Source organism: Galeopterus variegatus, unplaced genomic scaffold (assembly GCF_000696425.1).
Source record: "Galeopterus variegatus unplaced genomic scaffold, G_variegatus-3.0.2 Scaffold108, whole genome shotgun sequence".
NCBI lineage: Eukaryota > Metazoa > Chordata > Mammalia > Dermoptera > Cynocephalidae > Galeopterus > Galeopterus variegatus.
The window spans coordinates 494,403-514,734 of NW_007726219.1; the positions used below are offsets into that span (position 1 = coordinate 494,403).

A 20,332-nucleotide genomic window follows, 5' to 3' on the forward strand; every position below is an offset into this window, starting at 1 on the left:
AACCATGAAAGCTGGCACTATTTCTTTCACACAAGCACTCTCATGAGAAAGCCCCACCATCAGTGATAGCACCACCAGCCAGGCAGCTCGAGGGAAGCCCCAACAGCTACTGTGGGATGTGCCATGACCTGGGCTTGGGACTGGAGCAGGCAGAGAACTGCACCCCTGGGTCAGCAGGGACAGAAATCAGGTGTGTGGGCAAGAAACTGCTGGCGTCCTGACCTGCCTAGCGAGGGATGTTCAGTGCTCGGCAGGTGAGCTCCTCTGACACTGGGCAGAGGAGAAGTACATGAGCTGCAGTGCCTCCCGCAGGCCCTGGGAAGTGGGGATTATTGTGCCTGCTGGACAAGCCCTGAGCCACTGAAATGGCACCATTCACTTTATCCAGCCTCACCTTTTCTGCTCTGTGCACCAAGACATGGCCCATTAGCTGGGGCCACCCCCAAGACTAATGGGCACAATTCCTGTTACAAAAGAGAAGCAAGGCCTAGATTCCTCAGCTGCTGGATCTCCATGACAGATCTTACCATCAGAAATGCTGTAAATCAAGAAAAGCAAAGTAAACCCAGTGGATGGCCAACAGGGGAATCCGGAGGTCTAAGGAAGCTGGCAGTTAAATCTGAGTGTTAGGCAGGCAGCAGAGGAAACCAGACAAACGTTTATTTTGCATTTGATTTCACTGGCTAAAATGTCTAAATGCTGTGTCAATCTACTTGCCCCTCTTCAGGGCTCTTCCTCTTAAGTTCATTAACGTGGCTGAGTATGGCTGTATACCACTGCTGATTCCTGGTCGTCCAAGGCCCAGGAGGCTCACTCCCAGATGGGGCCCAGACCACAGCCAACTCAGAAGGGCACGGGTACAGTCTTAGTGGCATCAGACACTGTTTGAGCTGATTCCTGAGATATGTTTCCTGTCTCTCTGGACAGTGAGGGGTCTGTCTGGTAAGTAGCTATTGGCTCAGGGTCATGTGACCACTGCAGAAACACCAGCCCCCCAGTGGTGCAGGCTCCAGCCAGTTCCCTCTCAGCAGCATGTGAGAAAGGGCTCCCTGCCTTTTTGTTGGTTAGTTTTTATTTTTATCAACTCTATCTAGGCTCAAAGGGCTCCAAAATGTCCTTGCCACATCTCAACCTGAAAGAAAGAGCTGATTTTTAAGAGCCAGATTCTTGTTGCATTTGGACAGAACATATTGTCTTTGTATTTCTCTTCAATAGTTGCTCGACCCAGCATCTTTCTGTCTGCTCTATACAATGAAAATACAAACTAAATGAGAATAGAAAAAAATAATTAAAGCATTAAACTGTACAAATACAAATCTGTTCCAAAATATACTTACATTAAATAAAATATGCATTTCAGTAAGAGATCTACAGTGAATAACTCTAGGCATTCTGGGAAGCTTCACAACACCTGGGCAGGGCCAGCATTCGTGGAAGAAGCTAAGAGAATTTGCATCCAATCACAGTTTGTAGCGGATTTCTTATTGCCAATCTGCAAGTTACACTGAATACATCATTAGCATCACTTGTGCATGAAACTGGTTTTGTGTAGGAAAAGGGTAAGCAAGCTCTAGCCTCAATTTTGAGTTCATTACAACTTCTCAAGAATTTCACCAACAGCCTACACAGTACAGTTTCAAAAAAGTAAACATGTTAAGGTAAGCAGACAACTCTTTAGAAGCCCAAACACATTTTCTTGCTGTATTTATGCTGAATTCTCCATCTACAGTGGGCAGTCATGAAGATGGTCTTCTTCAGGACAACATGGTCACAGGACTGGGACAATCCGGTGGGACTGGGAGGGAGCGTGAGGACGGGGGCGAGGAGGGGCTACCTCTTGCTGCTTCATGTTATGGGCCTGTGATCTTCTCCTTCTATCATCTGGCATAACGCTTGATGTAGTCATCCACTTTATTCCGGAAGTCCTCCTGTGCAGTAAGAGGGTCAGAGAGAAAAGAAAGAACAGGAAAAGTGAGTTAATGAGAGCAAAAGGACACTTCAGGGACAAGCCAGATCCACCAAAGCAAGGGCCCCAAGTGGAGAGGTCTGGCCTCTCATCACTGAGGTGGCAGAATGACCAGAAACCTTGCTGAGTCCTAGTACCATTTCTCCATGATTCTGGTGCCTGTGCACAAGACACTGTACCAGATGTCCTTGGGGCGAAGCGGGGGACAAACACAAAATGTCTGAGTAGGAGGAGATCCCTAAGAAAGCACCTTGCCCACTTCCCTTGTTTTGCAGAGGGGGAAAGCACAGCTCAGAAAGTGTGGGCAGGGTCACAGAGTGGGCATGCTGCAGCTGCTGCTCTCAGGAAGGACTTCGTTTCTAAGTCTTTCTTCCCAGGATGACTTCCCTAGACCTTGCTGCCAAATCAACACATGCCCACTCTTCATGGCCCACGTACAGCATCCCCTGCCCGAAGGGTGAGCACTCTGCCCGGAGAGGGGGCGCTGTGCTGTGAAGCCCCTCCTTACATGTCGAGAAGGAGGTGGTCCCCTAGGCTCCTGGCCACCTCAGATGACCAAAGGCAGTATGGGCAGGAAAGCCTTCCTAGATCCGGGCCACTGCAGCCGGTCTGTCCCTGGGCCTGTTCTCCCCAAGGTTAGGGGCAAAATGCCATAGTACTATAAGAGCTGTAAGAATGCTGGGAGCCCTCCACCTCTGCCTCCTATGACACAGCTACTTTGGTCAGTGATGCCCCTGGAGGGTCACACTATTTTGGCCCCATCAATGCCACGCAACTCCCTCTGCACAGGAACTCAGCACTGCTGTCACAGTTCCTCCTGCTCAGCTAAGCTCGCAGTCCCAGAGAACCGGCCTGTTCTATGCTTCTGCTGCACACTCCCCACGCCTGCTGATGTGCAGGGCACTCCTGTGATGCCCTCCACAGGCACCTGCCTTTCTGCTACACGCTTCATTAGCACAGGGACCCTTTCAAGGTCAGGGTGAGGTCCCAGTTTGAAAGCTATGAGACCGTCCAGTGACTTGCTCCTGGTGTCAGGTGAGGAAGTGGAGCTATGATTTCACCCAAGTTGCTCTGCCTGCCAACTCCCCACGCTTGTCTACAGGCCACACGCAAAGGCTCCACCACCGTTGCTCCTGGTGTCAGGTGAGGAAGTGGAGCTATGATTTCACCCAAGTTGCTCTGCCTGCCAGCTCCCCACGCTTGTCTACAGGCCACACGCAAAGGCTCCACCACCGGTCCTTTCCCCCATGACAAAAGTGGGCTGTGCAGAAACCATGACTGGCCTGTCAAATACAAAAATGTTCTCAAGGTCACTTCCATAGTCCCCAGAGCCAGACAGTCCCATCAGCTCACAGGGCCACTGCGAGAGTTCACAGGACATGGATGAGGCCCCGCAGCCTGCCCTGAGGATGAGCGATGTGTCCGTTCCCTCTTTGTGCCTGTGGCCCTGCTCTTCTCCCTCAGGACAAGCCCAAGTGCACAGCCACAGGAATCCCCTACGTTCCGGCCTCTGCTGCCCCAGAGACCACTGGGTGTAGTACCTGGTGATACCCTAGACACTGGAGCCAGACCACCTGGGTTCAAATCTTGGGTCTGCCCCTTACTGGCTATGTAATCATGGCAAATCTCTTAACCTCCTGGTGGCTGTCTCCTCAGCAGCAATGCAGGGCTAACCACAGCACCTCCACGAGAGCTGTCATGAGAAACAAAGCATTCTGTGTAAGGTGCTTGGGGCAGTGCCTGGCACCTGGCCCCGGCCACCCCTGCCTGCTGTCCTCCTGCTCCAGTCACACCGGCCTCATTACTCTCCTGAGCTCCCCAAGCGTGTTCCTGTCCCAGGGCCTCTGTGCTGTTGTTGCCGCCCTCTGGGATACGCTTCCCCCCACCATATACCCCCTCATCCCCTCCCTACCACATGATATGTCTGTTCATCTGTGCTCCATCTCCTCCCACTAGTTTATGCTCTGTGGGGACAGGGACAGTCGTTTCCACAGTGATTCCTAGCACTCGGCCCCTCCCCTGGCACATGGGTGGCCATCAGTCAACCTTGTGGTGAATGAATAAATATAAAATATTCAATAACTGCTCATTACTCAGCACGAAGATGTGGGTGGGGCTGGGGCACTTAGAATCCATGTGGCAGCATCAGTGATTGGAGGATTTGGGTTCCATTTTACTGCGGTTAAAAAGTTTATCAATTGTATAGGAGTCCCCTTATTTCTCACAAGAAAGATGAAATGAGATACACTTTAACAAAACCTTTCTCTGCCTGGATCTGCAGGAGTGTCCCCCATTATCACCACTTTCTAAGTCCATAAGGGCTGAGCAGGGACGTCCTCGCCACCACCAATGACAGCAGAGAGGAGTAACAAAAGGGATGGAGACTCCTAGAAGCTGGGGCAGAGAAACACGTCTGCCCAGGGCTTGTCAGTGCAGTACAACAACCCAGGCCTCGCAAGACAACACAAACCGCCAGGACCAGGCAGGCTGAGCCAGACAACGGGCACTGAGAGAACAAAGCTGAGGTGCAGCCCACAGCCAGGGCCGCCTCACGCTGCGGCCACTTCTGAGGAGCTCTGCAGCCCCAGCCCTGAGCAGCGCAGGGCCCCTGAGGACAACGCCAGCCTCACTGAGGGCCGCTCTGTGCACCACGCATCCTGAGCAGGATGCATGCTGGGTGGCGCTTCTCTTGTCTCCCTGGCGGGGCACTCACACCCTCTCTCAGGGCCTCGGTCAGGCCGTACCACCTGCTCTGAACTCAGATGAAGACCCCATACAGTCTCTGGTGCACAGTAGGTCTTACAGAAACAGAGGCCATTGCTCTTAATGTTTAGCACGATGTTTAGAACCAACTCAATGGCTTTTAGAATCCTCTGTGTTCAGAGCAACGCCAGCCAAGCCACCAGTGTGAGGGGGCCAACCACTGGCAGGGGTGAGGATGCCAAAAGGAATCTGGTTCAGAAAACAAAACTCGAAGTCCTATCACCAAATCCAGTCACAGCACTGCAGCACCAAATGCTCAGTCCCAGCCCCACGGGGACTGTCCACACAGACTCTGGCTCAGAGCACTGTGACACTGGTCCCTGCATACATGCAAGGCCCCGCCTGACAGTGCTTCCCTCCCTCGGGACTTTTAATGCCTCCTTTCATCAGACAGTAAAAACAGCAGATCTGTGGTCGCTTTGCTGCCTTGCTACCCAAGCACAGTCCACAGTCAGCGACTGTTAATTCCATCGGCTTGTGTTTTTACACACTTTCCTTCCTAATGAATTTTGATATTTTGTTTCTAGGTAAGTAGTCTTCTTAAGCAAGTGTTTTGCTGGAAACACCTCAAACCTATTTGTAAGTATGCAAGACAGAAGTGCAGTCTAGCAGAGACTGCAGTCAATCTGCCAGACCTACACCCTTGGTATTTGCAAAAGTGACTGACCAAAGGCTCATATCCCCCAAAGACAAAGACCTCCTAAAATTCAAAGAAAATCAAAATAATCTAATACAAGAATGGCTCAAAAATAAGGAAGTCAGAGATGCAAATAGCTACTACACATTTATATAAAAAGACAGCCAACCTTGCTAGAAGTTCAGGAAGTAGTGTCCACCTCCCTAGTGTACACCCAGTGTGGGGCACTCAGGGAAACAGGTGTCTGCCTACACTACTGCCGGGCATAGGCGCCGCCACAGCCCCGAGGCAAAATGGTCTGGCAAAAGCTATTCACATTCAGGACACATGCAATCTTCGACCCAGTAACCCCAGTTCTAAAACTCTCCTCTGTCAGAATAAAAGCACCAGTATTTAAGGATGTGTGTACAAGGGATGTTTATTGCATTATTGTTTGCAGCTGGAAAAAAAGTCCCATGGAAACAAACCTGAATGCCTGCCAAGAAGAGAATGGTTAAAGAAAGCATGGTAGAGCCACTCTACGGACTGTAACATAGCTCCTGAACTGAATGAGCGATGGCCTATGCGTTGACTTGGAAGGGAAAAACTTTAAAAAAAAAAAAAAAAAGAAAGAAAAAGGAATTGAAGATTAAGAGCAATGAATAAGATCCCATCATTGTGGGTAAAAATAAAACCAAATGCACATGCATGTACAGGAGCGCAGCAGACGGTGTGAAGGATAAAGGCAGCCTTGCTGGAGGCCTGGGGACGCCAGCCATGGGCCACTCCGTTCTCCTCTGTGGTCCTTTACTGTTCTTAAGGGAAATTACTCATGCTGAATTCTCCTAGGAAATGACATCTAATAAAAACCACTTCTCTCTGACCTTAGGTAGAATACTTTGGCCAAGATCACATACATTCATTATAACACATTACTTATAAACTGCTTTAAATTCTAATCCTGCATTCCACCATTCTCAATTTCTTACTTATCCAATCAACAGAGAGTAATAATTATCTTTTTTACCAAATACATCAACCTAGAATAAGCCTGTTACTGGCTTACCTTGTCCCGCAAATGATGTTCTGCAGCTTCAATATTCAGTGGATCATCAAAATTCAAAAGATCCTTAAAAAGAGAGAAACTCAAAGTAAACAATGGAAAGAATCTGTGTTGCTACCGTTACAAGTCTTCACTTTATAAGCAGCAACAGAAGTCTCACTAGCAAATGGCAGACCAACTCGGAGAGCTGAAAATCCCACTAAGAACCCAAGTTCTTTTGATGGAAGAGTACTGAATCTGGGTCTTTTTCATAACTGTGATTGAGAGTTGACTTACCAACATGATAGTCAGGGATATGATTACACACAAGTGTAATTGTCCAAAGTTTGGTGAAAATGGAGGAAATAGCAATTAATTGCATTAATTCCTAATGCCAATTTTGATAACTGTAAATGAAAACCACTCTTGTTATAGGCATCTCCAAATAGAAATTCCATTCTTCATAAAAACTCATTTTCCTCTTTAAATGTATTTTGTGATTAGCAACTCTGCCTCTGTGGTTCTACAGTTTCTAGTTGGACCCTAACTGGATTTTCCCTGAATCTCCTGCCTCACTTTCACAAGCGTCCTACTCTCAGTCCAGCAGGGGCGGCGTGTCAAACCCGACCACATGCAGGACAGCACTGTCAGCCGGTGTCCCAGCCTCAATCTTAGAAAACCTCAACACGGCTACACCCCTCCTTCCAAGACATACCAGGACTGCAGGCCAGAGGCGGGGTGCTAGCTCCACCCTGCCCACCCTTGTCTTGAAAATCAGGTAGTGACACTTGTTTCCATGGATGAGCCACTGCTTTCCACAGTGTGCCATATGATGGCCCAGTGAAAAGACCACCTTATTGCTCATCAGGAATTTTGTTAAATTTTGGGATTGTCCTCCTCATTTGGAAATAAATGTGGGTGTGACCAATAATGTGTTACAAAGAAAAACTGGAAATCTCTATGACCACCGCAGACGGAAGTTAGACTCCAAGTCCTAGAAACAGGCTAAAATATAAAGTGCTGATTATATTAGATACTGAATGTATATAAAGACTATATCAGACACACAAAATTTCTTATTTCCTTTACCCTATGTATGACCTAAAATGAATATATTGGTTGGAATAATCATTACAGACTTAATTAGTAATTTTGACTGGCTATTTAAAATTTGGAAGGTTTGAAGTGCTTTGGAGATGGGGAGCTAATTTGGCTGCGCCAGATTTCTTTAAAAAATAAAAAAAGAAAGTTTCAAGGAGCCAATGTTTATTTCCCAAGTCACCAGTCAAAACTTGCTCATGGCTGAGGAACCTGGGCACATGATGGGTGCTAGAAAGGATCCACCACGGTGGCAGATGCCAACAACGCACCTGTCCTCTGTGGCTCACTTGATCAAAACTGGACACGCAAAGGCTTGACTTCACCAGGAATCACAGCCACTAAGGCAGACCTTAAATCAGGCAAAGGCTTGACTTCACCAGGAATCACAGCCACTAAGGCAGACCTTAAATCATGCTTAGCCTTCACGGCTCCAGAAGTGAAACTTCATTCACTTCAATGAAAAAGCCCAAAAGCAAACCATGACAAAATGACTGAAACCAGCAGAAAACTGTCTAGAGGGCTTAAGTCCAGGTTGCTCCCCTCAGGTGACAGCTCCTGTGGAGATGCAGGAGGTCCTGAAACACCCCAAGTGTGTGGCTGCTTTGCTTGTGTTCCAGATGTCCACTCAGTAACGCCATATGAGGAGGCACAAGGTAGGACTCACAGTTCAGTGTGAGGCTCAGCTATTGTTTCTTTTGCTGAAGATAAAATCAAGAATCCTGTGCCCTCAGACAACAGGAGAAGGAGCAGACTCGCCGCGGTGTGAATGAGCTGTGCAGGTACACCTGCTGTAGGCACACCCAGTGTCACGAGCCACTCCTTAAACAGCCCAACCGTCCTTGGCAGACGATCCAAGATGGGCTCATTGTCATGGAGGAAGCTTAGGTTTTACCAAAAGTAGCACTTTTTATTTCCTCAGAGACAGATCCCTGAATTTCATCTTTTAAAAAGTTCTTTCATAAATCAAAAAGTAAAGACTTAAAGGAACAGGTAATTTTATGTAAAAATCCAAATAACAGCTTTCAATGGTGTCCTCTAGCCTCCCCTGCCCTAGAGCCACTGTTCAAGATGGGCTGTTTTCTGAAAACAGCCAACTTCAGCAGCTCGTCACTGATAATGAGAGAACAACTCTAAGGTTCTGGGTTTGTGAAAAGCCTCAAGGCTGGATGACCACGTAATCATCCATCCAAACCAGGACTCCTGGCGGGCTGGTGAGGCCACAGGTGCAGACGGGGGCTGGCCAGGCCAGTCTCTGAAGGGCTAACACAAATGGAACAAGCATTGTCCCCAGAAGGTGGAGGCAGCCACTCCAGCAGGGCAGAAGTGGGGCTGCTCTGCCCCACCCCACAACTTGTCACTCCAAAGCTGCCTCAGTCCCCATCTCACTGTTCTACTTCTGACTTTCAAAAGTGCAACAGAAAAGAGGGTAAGTATGTGCACAGTGTGTTTTTAATCCCCTTTTGTTTTTCTTTAGGTGACGTTTAAAACCAGTAGTCAAGGGAATCAAGGAAAACTTGGGATTTTGATCAATATACTTACAGTAAATAAAGAATTTAATCCCCAAACAACATCCTGAAATAAGAAAGAAAACAGAAAACAAGTTTCAGGCTTCTATGCACTTAAAGTCTTTTAAACCCAAAACAAGAAACATGCATTGTTCTGTATCAAAACCTGCCTCCAGCACATGGTGTTTTTCTCAACACAGAAAATTAAAATGACCTCTCTTCAAGCATAATAACAAACTCGGAATTTCAAAGAGATGAGCAGTCACAGGTAGTGAATATAAAATCAAAGAGAACCTCAATTGCCCCGGTGACACCCAGGGCCTGATGAGCCCAGTCCTGTGCATGACCGAGCCCACAGGCAAGCACTTGCACAGGGAGCTCCACCTTAAGTCACCTCTTAACCTGTCATTACCAAATACAGCTCAGACTTCTGAAAAGTCACCTTTACAATAAACTCTGTTGTTTTTAACTTCCGCCTCTTGGGCACTGTAGATGAGCTAGTTACCCACTGTGCAACTGAGTCCTCTTAATAATTTACTTGAAGAATCAATGGAGACCAACATTTCAAGGATTTTCACTAAAATAACAATGAAAACAAATGTTCTACCTGTACTGACTCAGAAGCTGTGACTCAATCACTAATCTTCTCTCCACAACCCCCTTGTCACCTCAGGAGTCTGGTCCTCTTTAGGTCTGTTCTCATGCTCCTGCCACACTCACAGCTAGTGGTACTTCTATTTGCCCTTCTCTGTTTTCTCCCACCCAGCCCTGACCTCCTGGTGTGCGCCAGCCTCAGTCAGGAGCCGGGGGTGAGGACAAGCTTTCGGTCTGGTGGAGGGGGTCAGACAGACACCAGGTGAGCAGGCTAGTGCCTTCCACAGAGGAAATGGCAGCCACCTGAGGGATCTGCAGGAAGAGAGAGCACCTGCGAGGTAGAGGGACAGCCTGTGCCGAGGCTGAGACCTGAGAGGGCAGGACATGTCCAGGGCATGGCGAGAAGCTGGAGAGAAGGCCAGGTGGCAGAGATCACAGCTCAGGAGGAGCTGTGTCATGACTGCACGAAGCCTGCATGTTCCCTGATGCTAGAACAGGGCCCAAAACTCCCTTCCTGCGCTATTCTCCCAAGGTCTCTATTTGGTGACAGGTACCCAATACCTGACAGTCCTTTCTGGCCACTGGGAACAATCTATAGGCCACAGTTTGCAGCTCTATTCTGCACTTAGCGGCCAGAGGGCTCCAGGCATCCCTGCTGAGTGAGTGATTACTATGAGGTTTTCTACAGTGGAGACAGTCTGGCTCTGAAGCCTGCAGTTTGGGCTCCTGTCTCTGGTTCTTGAATGGTGCCTGGCACTGGCCGACAAGGACACTCATCCAACCAGAACTGGCCGGACTCAGTCAGTGATTGCCTGAGCAGCCCAGGCAGCAGGTGGAGGGGTAAGGAGGAAGAAGGGTGTGTCTGGCCACCTGCGTGGATGTGACAAGCAAGGACACGTGCTGTTCTTACAGGAGGCTGGTTACCCGAGGGAGAGGACTGTAGGGGAGGACTGATGCCCAGGAGGCAACAACTCTACCTTTAATGTTCTCGTGGGAGCCCAGCCAGTGCCGTCAATCGAATGTTCTCTCAGTAAACTGAAAAAGACAAACACACAGCTGTTAGCAAAAGCACCACAAGCTGCAGGCACACTACGCACGCTGCCCATGAGTCCTCTTGGCCCACGTTTTGTCTTTCTTTATTTAACTTGACTTTTTCTCTGTGGCATCCCAGTTTTCTTTTTTTTCTTTTAATTTTAATTTTTAACTTATTAATATACACTGTAGTTGATTTTCATGTCCTCTTACCAATTCCTCCTCCCCCCGCCCCTCAGTTTTCTACTGTGCTGAGGAAGGCCTTCTCAACCTCCAAGGTTATACACACACCCGACTATAATGTGTTATGGTATTTTTGTAGTACATGGGGTCTTTAATCCTTGACATGGAGGTTTAAGCAGGAGGAAAGCATGCTTAAAATATACAAAGAACATCTGTCAATTTAATGTGCAGAAAATGACGATGGCAACAGAAATGACAACAGGAGTAACTAAGGCTGAGAGCTCACTATTTTTGTGTGCCAGGCACAACCCTAAGTGCCGCATCATTAAACTCACTTGATGCCTGCAATGACCCAGGAAGGAGGTGCCTTCACTTCTCTGTCTTATAGATGTGCCCAAGGGCACACGCCTCGTGAACTGGTGCACCTTTAAACCTGGGCAGCTCACCTGCAGCCTGCGTTCTGCACCGCTGCCAATGCAGGTTAACAACCATGTGAGCTCCTAGCACAGGACCTTTTAACAGCTGTTTTTTTAAAAAGTTCAAAAAGGAAAACTTAAAGATAAGAGCAGATTAACGCAAAATTCTGGATAGCAGTCCCTCCTTGAGTGGGTGGACCATGCTTAGGGAACGTGCACCTGGGCTTCAGAGGCACGTGCAGTTGTTTCTTAAGCTGGAACTTGAGAGTCATCTCCACCCCTGGTCTACCATGCCTGTGCAAAATGCACGTTATGCACTATCACATAAACGATGACTCCATGCTTTAGAAAATTACAATTTATTGCCAAGCTTCCTTCTGGAGATAAAATTACTTTGGCATTTGTTAAATTATCATGTCGTAGTGTGGCTTTGATCTGTACATAAAAGTCCCCAAGCTAACATGCCAATATCAGGCCTTACAGGACATAATTGTTACCTGTGACAATTTTTTTTGAATTAGAGTATGTTCTAATTCAGACAAGTCAATTTAGATCAGAATATAAATATGTAGAACTTGAATCAAGGCTATAATCTTAATTGTCTATGAAGATCAGTTAGAAAAAATATAAACAATCTTAAATTGACCATTAAAATTTACTTTGAGCCTTAAGGAGAAAAAAGAAAAATCAAAATGAGAGAAAATAAAATGGGTGGACGTCTTTTCACCCTATAGAGGTATAAGTGACTTGTGGACCTGAAACTTCTACAACTTTCGAATAACTTTTTGGGAACCATCTGTCAAATCCTAGTAGCTTTTGTGATCCAATGAGAGATTTTGTTACTAGAATGGGGGAATTACTTCTGATCTAGCTCATCCTTTTCTTTCATAGGCCTTAACACAATCCTTAGTTATACACTTGTTGACCTGTCTAACACCTGTCTCACCCACCAGCCAGCAAGCCCCATAAAAGCAGGGAATACAAACTGCTCTCCACGGTGCCTGGGCTCAAACATTAGCTGACTGAAGGAAGGAAAGAAGTTCAGGTTAATTAGTAGACCTGTCAGCATCCTCCCAGGCTTCACTGTCAACAACACAACCAGGGCAGAAGGGCTTTGCACCCGGAGGTAGGTAACCCAGCATCTGGTGGCCATGGGTCTGGGCAGCCCCTGGACAGCAGTGAGGTCCGCCAGGGGTGCGGTGCCCCTAGTTGCTGTGGAAGTTCTTACCTGGCCTCAGCAGAGAGTAGTCCCAGTGAAAGCTCAGGTGACAGAGACACTCGGCTATCAGAGAAGTTACTAAGCAAGGGGAAAGAGGACACCCTAGGGACTATCCTGGAAGCTTGGACTCCAGGAGAAAATAAGTTAAAGTGCAACCAATGAGCTCCTGACCTTGGGCCCTCCAATCCCACAGACATGAACCTCTGACCATGTGCCAGAAGGGTGAGGGCCCCCGATGGGGCCAGGCAGCCTCGGGAGCGAGACACAGAAAAAGGAGACAGCCAGGGGAAATCTCTTCGAAAGAAGGAAGTGTTCCTGTGCATTACAAATGATAAGTATGCCCCGTGGAGCCACAGGCACCAGTCAGGCCTGCTGTGGGAAGAATCTAATTAGATGCTGCACGGTGACCACCACAAATCAGAGGTATGGTCAGGCTTTCTCCCCATATATGCAGGAGATGCCATGAATCAGCTTGCATTAAGCCACTGCTAGATACCATCTGCTTTTTCACTAACAGGTAGTCCTTGTACATAAATCTAGCACATTATTTCCTTAGATTAAATCCCTATGGGTGTAGCTGACAAGTCCAAGGATAAATACAAGTTAAATGTAGAAAGTATGGCTGAAGGGCCAACAAAAGGTGTACAGAGGTATGCACCCTCCAACGATGAGAGAAAGCCTGCTCTCTGCACGCTCCCTCTCTCTCTGTCTCTCTCTATCTTTCACACACACACACACACACACACACACACACACACACACACACACACACACGTCACGAAGTATCAGACTGGCAGATACAAAAGCAGATAAGTGGCAAGCCGCACCTTGTGGTTTTCCTGCAACTTTCTCTGGTTACCTCCAATGCAACTGAATATATCCTCAGTGTTTACTGCTCACCTGTATTTCTCCTTTTATGAATCATCAATTTGTAGCTGATACTCATTTTTTCCAGAGGAAGTGTCTACCCTTTTCATAATGATTGGTAAGGACTATTTACATACAAAGGATGTTAATCTAGTCGATCCTTTTTATTTCAATTTTGTGTTTTTGTATTTTAAATTTTAATGTGGTCAAATCTTAATATTTTCCTTTCAGGTTTCTGGCTTTTGTATCAGGCTACCATCTGCTAATTCCTGTCATATTTTGCTAACAACCTGATTTCCCAGAAGACAGGAAAAGTGGCAATAATAATTCTCACTCTGGACCCAATTCTGATGAAGGCAGGGGACACAACAGGGAAGCAAAGTATGGGGAGTCCCCCAGAGAGCGAGCCAGGTGTCCTCTGAGCACACCTGGGAGAGGGTAGGGTCTGAGCCAGATGCATCTATAACCTGCAACTGAAGATGGCAGAGTTTTATTGTTTAAGTAGATATTTCAAAGGGAAGATGTCCTTAAAAAAGATGTACTCTTCTAAAATGTACTTTTAACTACAGTCATACATCACTTAATGACAGGGATTTGTTCTAAGAAATGTGCTGTTAGGCAGTTTCACCGCTGTGGGAACCTCACAGAGTGTACTGACACAAACCTAATGGTCTAGCCTCCTCCACCCCGAGGCTATACGGCCGGCCACTGTTGTGTGTACTGTTCATCGTTGACCGAAACACAATGTATAGCACATGACTATATCCATAAAAAATGAGACTGATAGGAAAGAGCTGCACATACAAAAATAAAATGGGAAAATGGGCACTAATTGAACTTTTGAGAAAAAAAGAGGAATCCTGATGTAAGACTTTCTAGCAGTGAGGAGCAGCCAGTTAATATATTTCCTTTCAAAGGTGATGAGTGTTTACAAAGACGGGAAGAAGAGTGAAAGAAAAAAAGATACAGAGGCTGAGCAGCATGAGGACCAACTTAGATCACAGCGTTTCATGTTGAAAGAAAGAAAAATGTGCTAAAGGAACACCGCGTGCCTACTATCCACACTGGGGGCAAGTGTGAGGCACACAGTAGTCAAATAACTTGCCCAGAGCCCCACAACTGCCAGTGGTGGGGCTAGATTCAAATCCCGGTGGCCTGGCACCAGAACCCCTGCAATTAACATCACTGCCTTACTAGACGAAGGGAAAAAACACAGAAAAATAAAGCTCAAACGTTAAATTTACTTTAAAAACAAACCCACATACTTTCTCTAGTTCTCTACCCTAGAGACCAGTAATCTTAGAAGAGGTAAATCACTGATGCTGACACTCTGCCATCAGAAGGATGCGTAACACATGCTACCGCTGACATGAAGCTCCAGGAAGCTGCCCTGCCTCATAAGTGGTCCTGCATGTATCACAACCACCTTCAGAGAGAGGACATCTTAAGCATAACTGCCCCAGGTCTTCTTAAGCCTGCCATCTACATTTTTTCTCCTGGGTTTCTTCAATCATATTTTCCCCTCTCAGCTAAAATCAACCATGTGGAGGGAATGCAGTCTCTCGTTAAAATAGGAGGGGAAGAGGTAAGGGCTGTGGAAGGCACATCCTGCACAGGTAAGCAGGCTGTGCTGAGAACTAGCAGGGCCCTGGCTGCCAGAGGGCAGCGGGCGGGTGCCAGGCTGCAGGCAGACACTAGGCTGGGGGCTAGGAGCTGGCAGATGACTGCAGCTACTTCAATTCAGCCCTGACCTTTTCTAACCTGGGCCAAGCCTCAAAATTTTATCTCAGTGGAGATAACATATTAAAAAGCCCAATGCTGGCACACAGTGCCCACCAATGCAGAAAAAAGGAGAGAAGAGTGGCTCACCTGAGACATATTTCTCCTGTCTCTGTGATGTTGGGGTGCCAGATCTTGGTCAAGCACTTCACTTTGGGAGGCTGCAACACAGAGAAAGAGCAGGGAGACAGATCACAAGGGCAGTCTCTCCAAATCACGCCCCAGCCCAGAGCCTCACCAGATCCCGTCTAGCCACTTCTTTCAGGGCTATGCAGCATGTACCTTGGCTCACCAAGCACGCCTTCAGCCTCGGATACTGGCTCACTTTCCCTGCACAGGAGCATGCTTGCACACTGCACCCACAGGTGCCAGTCTCACCAGAAGAGTCTGCCCGCAAACCTATCGCCGCCGCCCGCCCCCCCCCGCCCCCCGCCCACTACCTTCATGTCCTGCCAGTGCCGGTGCCTGGGCCTCTGCTACTTCCCACACCCCCTCACTTGGCCTGGGCAGGAGTCTGTGCTGGACTCTAGGGAAGAGCTCTGCACCCTCCCAGCCCCCAGCTACAGCCGGGAGCCCACAGCTTCCTGTGCACAAAGTTACTGAACTGCAGTGAAAGTTACTACTCCTGTCAAGAATGGCCCGTTCCCTTTGCTGGATGTTTCTGAAGATGCTATTGTCACATACATTTTCCTAGATGGAAGTCTCAGTCCTCTCTATACATAAAGGAGAGAGGAAGAATGAAAATGAGCACATGGGTGTGGATAAAGGACAGGGGTCTTCAACAAGTTCATGGAAAGATTCCTGCTCTCATTCAATCCCACTTTTCCACAAACTTTCTGAAGTGCCCTCGTATATCAACATCATTTATAACCTGGACTTTTGGAGAAAGTTCTTTTACGATACCTTCCTTATAAAAGCAATCCATATTCAAATGAAAGGAAATATATAAATATATAAATACTCTTTTTCACTTTTATCTTTTATATACGTATATACACACACATCATCATTGTAACTCCACCCAGAAATGATCTGTAGTGACACCTGATGTACATTTTTTGAGCCTCTTTTCTAGGTCACACTACATACGTAGATGTGTGTGCACGCACATCCATTTTTCTTTACAGAAGTGGGAAAATGTGCTCTGTTTTTTCATACTTATTTCTGTCATCATTGCAGATGGCTTTTCCACATTCCATGATGCAAATGCTAGCACTTAACAAGCCGCTTCCCTATCACTGGACACTGAGATCGCTCCCACTTCTATGCAAGTCCCGTTACACCAATGCTCCTACCTTTGCTCATACCCTGTGTGAAATGTTTCCCTGGGATGAAGCCCAAGAAGAGGAACTGCTGGTCAGAAGCCCCGGCTTCTCGCCCCATAGCAAGGCCTCCCTGGCTGATATGCAGTAAGCGTCATCTTACAGCATCTCACCAGAAATGTCGCCTCAGAAGAGGATCAACCATTTGTCAAACAGTAGAAACATTTTCCTTCTTCTCATTTGGTATTAAATTTTATTTATGATATTTTCTGAGGAGTGGAAGGTTTTTGTTAATCTTCGGAACCAAATTTTTATCTTTGATATCATATTCAGGAAATACTCGGATGACATCCAAATACTTTGGATGACAATCCAAATAATCTCCTGTACTTTTCCTAGTACGCTTAGTTTCATCTTCTTATTTGTATAAAGCAAACATACTCCTTCAGCACCCTAATTAGTTTTCTTCCTGATTTCAAAATACTACAAAATCAAGAGACTCCTCCGAAATTATTATACCAATTGTGCAAATGTGTCCCAGGACTGCAGAATTTCAGTTCACATACTATGCTCCGATTTGCTTTTCTGCAAATAAGTGGGAATGCATCTGACAGAAAGGATGTGACCGTACCCTCCATTTCCAACGAGACGTTGAGGCTGAAGAGGGAAGGTCAGACTGTTGCATGGAAGAGGGCTGGTACATCCCCCGGGTAACTGAATGTAGGAACAGTCTAGTGGTTGGACTGAATCACCGACTCTTAGTATTTGAAAGCACTAAAAGAAAGGCAAGCTCAATCTCTCTGCCAAAATGGGTGCCCCATCTGTGGAGTCCCCGACACACACACCTACCCAGCCTGGTGTTTGCTGCATTTCCCAAGTGCTCAGTGGCATTGCCCTTCCTCCTCCTCATCCTTCCACACCTTCTGCAGTTAGATGTTAGCCTGGATGCCTCCTCTGTCACTGGTCTGCATCAGAACTGTGGCCCTGGATTCCAACACACATGCTTTTTCCAAACTGAACCCGTCTTATAGCACCTCCCTGCCTCCAAAGCTAGACAAACAAGAAATGCCCAGCCCCACCTCCCACACCCCCCCTCAGGGCTTGGCATTGCCACCCACCCAGTCACACAGCTAAGAGTGCAATATATGACAAATATCACATTTCAAATCAGCAGGGAAAAGTGAATTCTTCAGTGGGCCACTGGCTAATCATTTGGGAAAATACAGTTAGATCCCCACTTAAGAGTTTTGTTCCAGATGCATTAAAATTAAACATAAGAGGACCATAAGAGGACTGGAAGAAAATGTAGATGATCATCTTGGGGTGTGAAGGTGCACTTTAAGCATTTCATAACATGAAATACCTATGAAGCAAAAGATTTGACTGTAGTAGTGAAACAAAGAAAAAACTTTTATAGAACAGCAAAAGAAGACAAATGCAAAACAAAGAAAATACAGCATAGCTAAGCAAAAAGTTTCATATACTTTATACATGTGAATTCATAAATCTACAAGAAAAATAAAAATCCCAATGTAAATATGGGCAAAGGATATAATAGTGGCTCATAAAATGTATAGTTAGTAGGAAATAATATTTAGCATACTTATTTAAGAAATAAAAATCCAAATGACAATAAGATAAATTTATTTCCTCCCAAAATGGCAAAAAGAAAAAAATAATGAAAACACTGCATCTTGGTGAGTTTAGGAAGAGAATTGTCAAACACTTGTGGTAAGGAAGCCACTGGCACAACTTCTCTGAAGGGTAATTTAATAGTATTTCTCAAGAGCCTTAAAACTGAGCACTGATTACTCAATACCTAAGATGCTCTCCACAGGAAAGAGGTAGATGCACCAGATGTGTGTGCCCAGGCCATCCTCGTGGCCCTGCTTTCTCCAGGGGCAGCACACCACAGCCCACACGCCAGAGCCAGGCCGGGCCTGTTTAGCCAGGTCCAAGATTGGTTTTTACATTTTTAAAAAGTTGTTTTTTTTTTAAAAAAAAGAATACGTGACAGGGACCATATATGGTCCACAAAGTCTAAAATATTTACCACTTGGCCCTTTATAGAAAGTGTGGTTTATATTACCAAGAAAAAAGAAAAGTCAACCAGTGATAAAATACTGGTTTAAAATCATGATATATCATACAATGTAGTACTCTTATTAACGATGTAATCATATATTAATTGGCAATGGGAACATGTGTACAACATATTATAATGTGAAAACTCCCAAGTTACCAGGCAACGTGTAGAGTAACTCCACTGGCATGCAGGACTATATACGAGCATGGTTTGTAACAGACACCCAAAAGTTCTTGGTGATGATCTCTGGGTGGAGAGATTACAGGTAAGTCACATTCTATCTTTGCATAACAATGCTTTCTTAGTTTCCTATGAAGTATAATAAATTATATAAAAAGGAGAGGGGCAAGGAGCTCAGGCATCACTGTGGTTGTCCATCATTAATGCCACTTGCAGTAAGTGTCTCTGGCTCCCCTCCTTTGGGGCACACAGCAGGACTGCCCTTCCTCACCTGCCCTAGGGATGCCCCTGGCCACGTTATTTGATTTGGCCAATGGCAGGTGAGGGGACATGACTCGGGTCACTTCCAACGTGAAACCCAGCTAAGGAGCAAAGAGGTGTGTTCCGTCTCTCCTGCTTCAGCATGCAGTTTCCTCCAACCAGCTCAGGACCAACTCGCTTCAGAGACTGTGCATGGTGGCGAGCTGAGCAGCCTCTGGACTGATGCCCCTCTCCTCCTCCAGGGTGCCCCCAGGGCCCTGTCACGTGCTCCTCCTCTGGGCATCCCTGCCACCCTGAGGAGTCCTCTTTGCATCACTGTCAGTGTCTGCATGGGTCTCCCAGGGGCCTGAAATTCTTAAAAGGCCCCTATGGTCTCATCTTCAGCCCTGCAGTGCCTGACACTGTGGAATCTAGCACAGTGAAGTTCAGTAAAAGTCACTGAATCAATTCTGCATATTTCTAAGACAGAGAGATTACTAGGCAGGCTTCATTCTGGCTGTGAGTAAAGTTCAGGGAAAAAGGGACACAAAAACAAAGAAAATTTGAATTTTGGCTGCTGGGATATAGGGGTATGTGTGTGTGGGAGGGGTACCAAATAGGTATTTTTCTTTTAAAAGTTTTTTTTAAAATAATGATTCACTTTATTGATTAAAAGTTTTTCAGATTCACAATCTTAATAACAGAACTTCATTACAGGAACTGTAACTATTATGGGCTATAAAAAAGTCCCCATGAAATACAGAAATCATATAAAGTCATGGCGGAAGAGCCCCACGAGCCTTCGGGGCTGCTGTGCTGAAAACGGGCGTGTCTCCTGCAGTGAGTCCCGGCTGCGTCCTAGCTGGCTCTCAGAACTGCTACCCCAAATGCCTGTAATCTACATATTATCCTACGCTGGTTTCATTTTTCAATCTCTGTTTTCTATACTAGGAAGTCTGGAGTGGGCAGAGACAGAGTCTAGCCCTGGACGAATCCGCATTTGGGTGTGGTGTGGCAGGCGGGGCTGGGCATTGGAAGCACGGGTACGTGCGACAGGCACACACCCCTCCTTCAGGAGCTTATGCTCTAGCAGGAAAGAGACACTAAAGAGAATCTGTAAGCAAAGATTAATTATAAACATGGAAAACACAACTACTTTCATATTTAACCAAGCACTACTAGACCTGATGGTCTCTGGGAGACTCCTTGCTGTGGACCACAGTGACACACACTGGCCTGTCATTAAGAAGGTTGCCCCACATCCGCCTGGATGAGAGACACAGAGGAAGAAAACGCAGGGAAGGGGATGGAGGGGTAGGCCAGGAGGGGGAGAGGGAAGGATCTCCACAGAAGCAGAAGAACCAGGTCCACCCAAGCCGCCAGCCGCTCTCAGTGCTTCTTGGTTTGAGAACATGGAGTTTATTCCTGATGCAGTGTGACCAGCCCATCATTTAGAAAATTTCCAAAGGAGACAGAAATGA

The 20,332-nt window shown here is 46.6% G+C and overlaps 1 protein-coding gene across 1 annotated transcript in view; it reads right to left on the reverse strand.

The window, feature by feature from the left end:
• Positions 1–1,794: 1,794 nt before the first annotated feature.
• The window catches only part of UBE2F (ubiquitin-conjugating enzyme E2F (putative)), a 139,961-nt gene continuing 121,423 nt past the window's right edge, over positions 1,795–20,332 (reverse strand). Inside the window, exons 5-9 of the mRNA XM_008586003.1 lie at positions 15,174–15,244; positions 10,565–10,622; positions 9,028–9,060; positions 6,412–6,474; positions 1,795–1,928 (exon numbers count right to left, since the gene is read on the reverse strand). Of these exons, the coding sequence (XP_008584225.1) occupies positions 1,878–1,928; positions 6,412–6,474; positions 9,028–9,060; positions 10,565–10,622; positions 15,174–15,244 (276 nt within the window). The 3' untranslated portion in view covers positions 1,795–1,877. The remainder of the gene's footprint in view (positions 1,929–6,411; positions 6,475–9,027; positions 9,061–10,564; positions 10,623–15,173; positions 15,245–20,332) is intronic.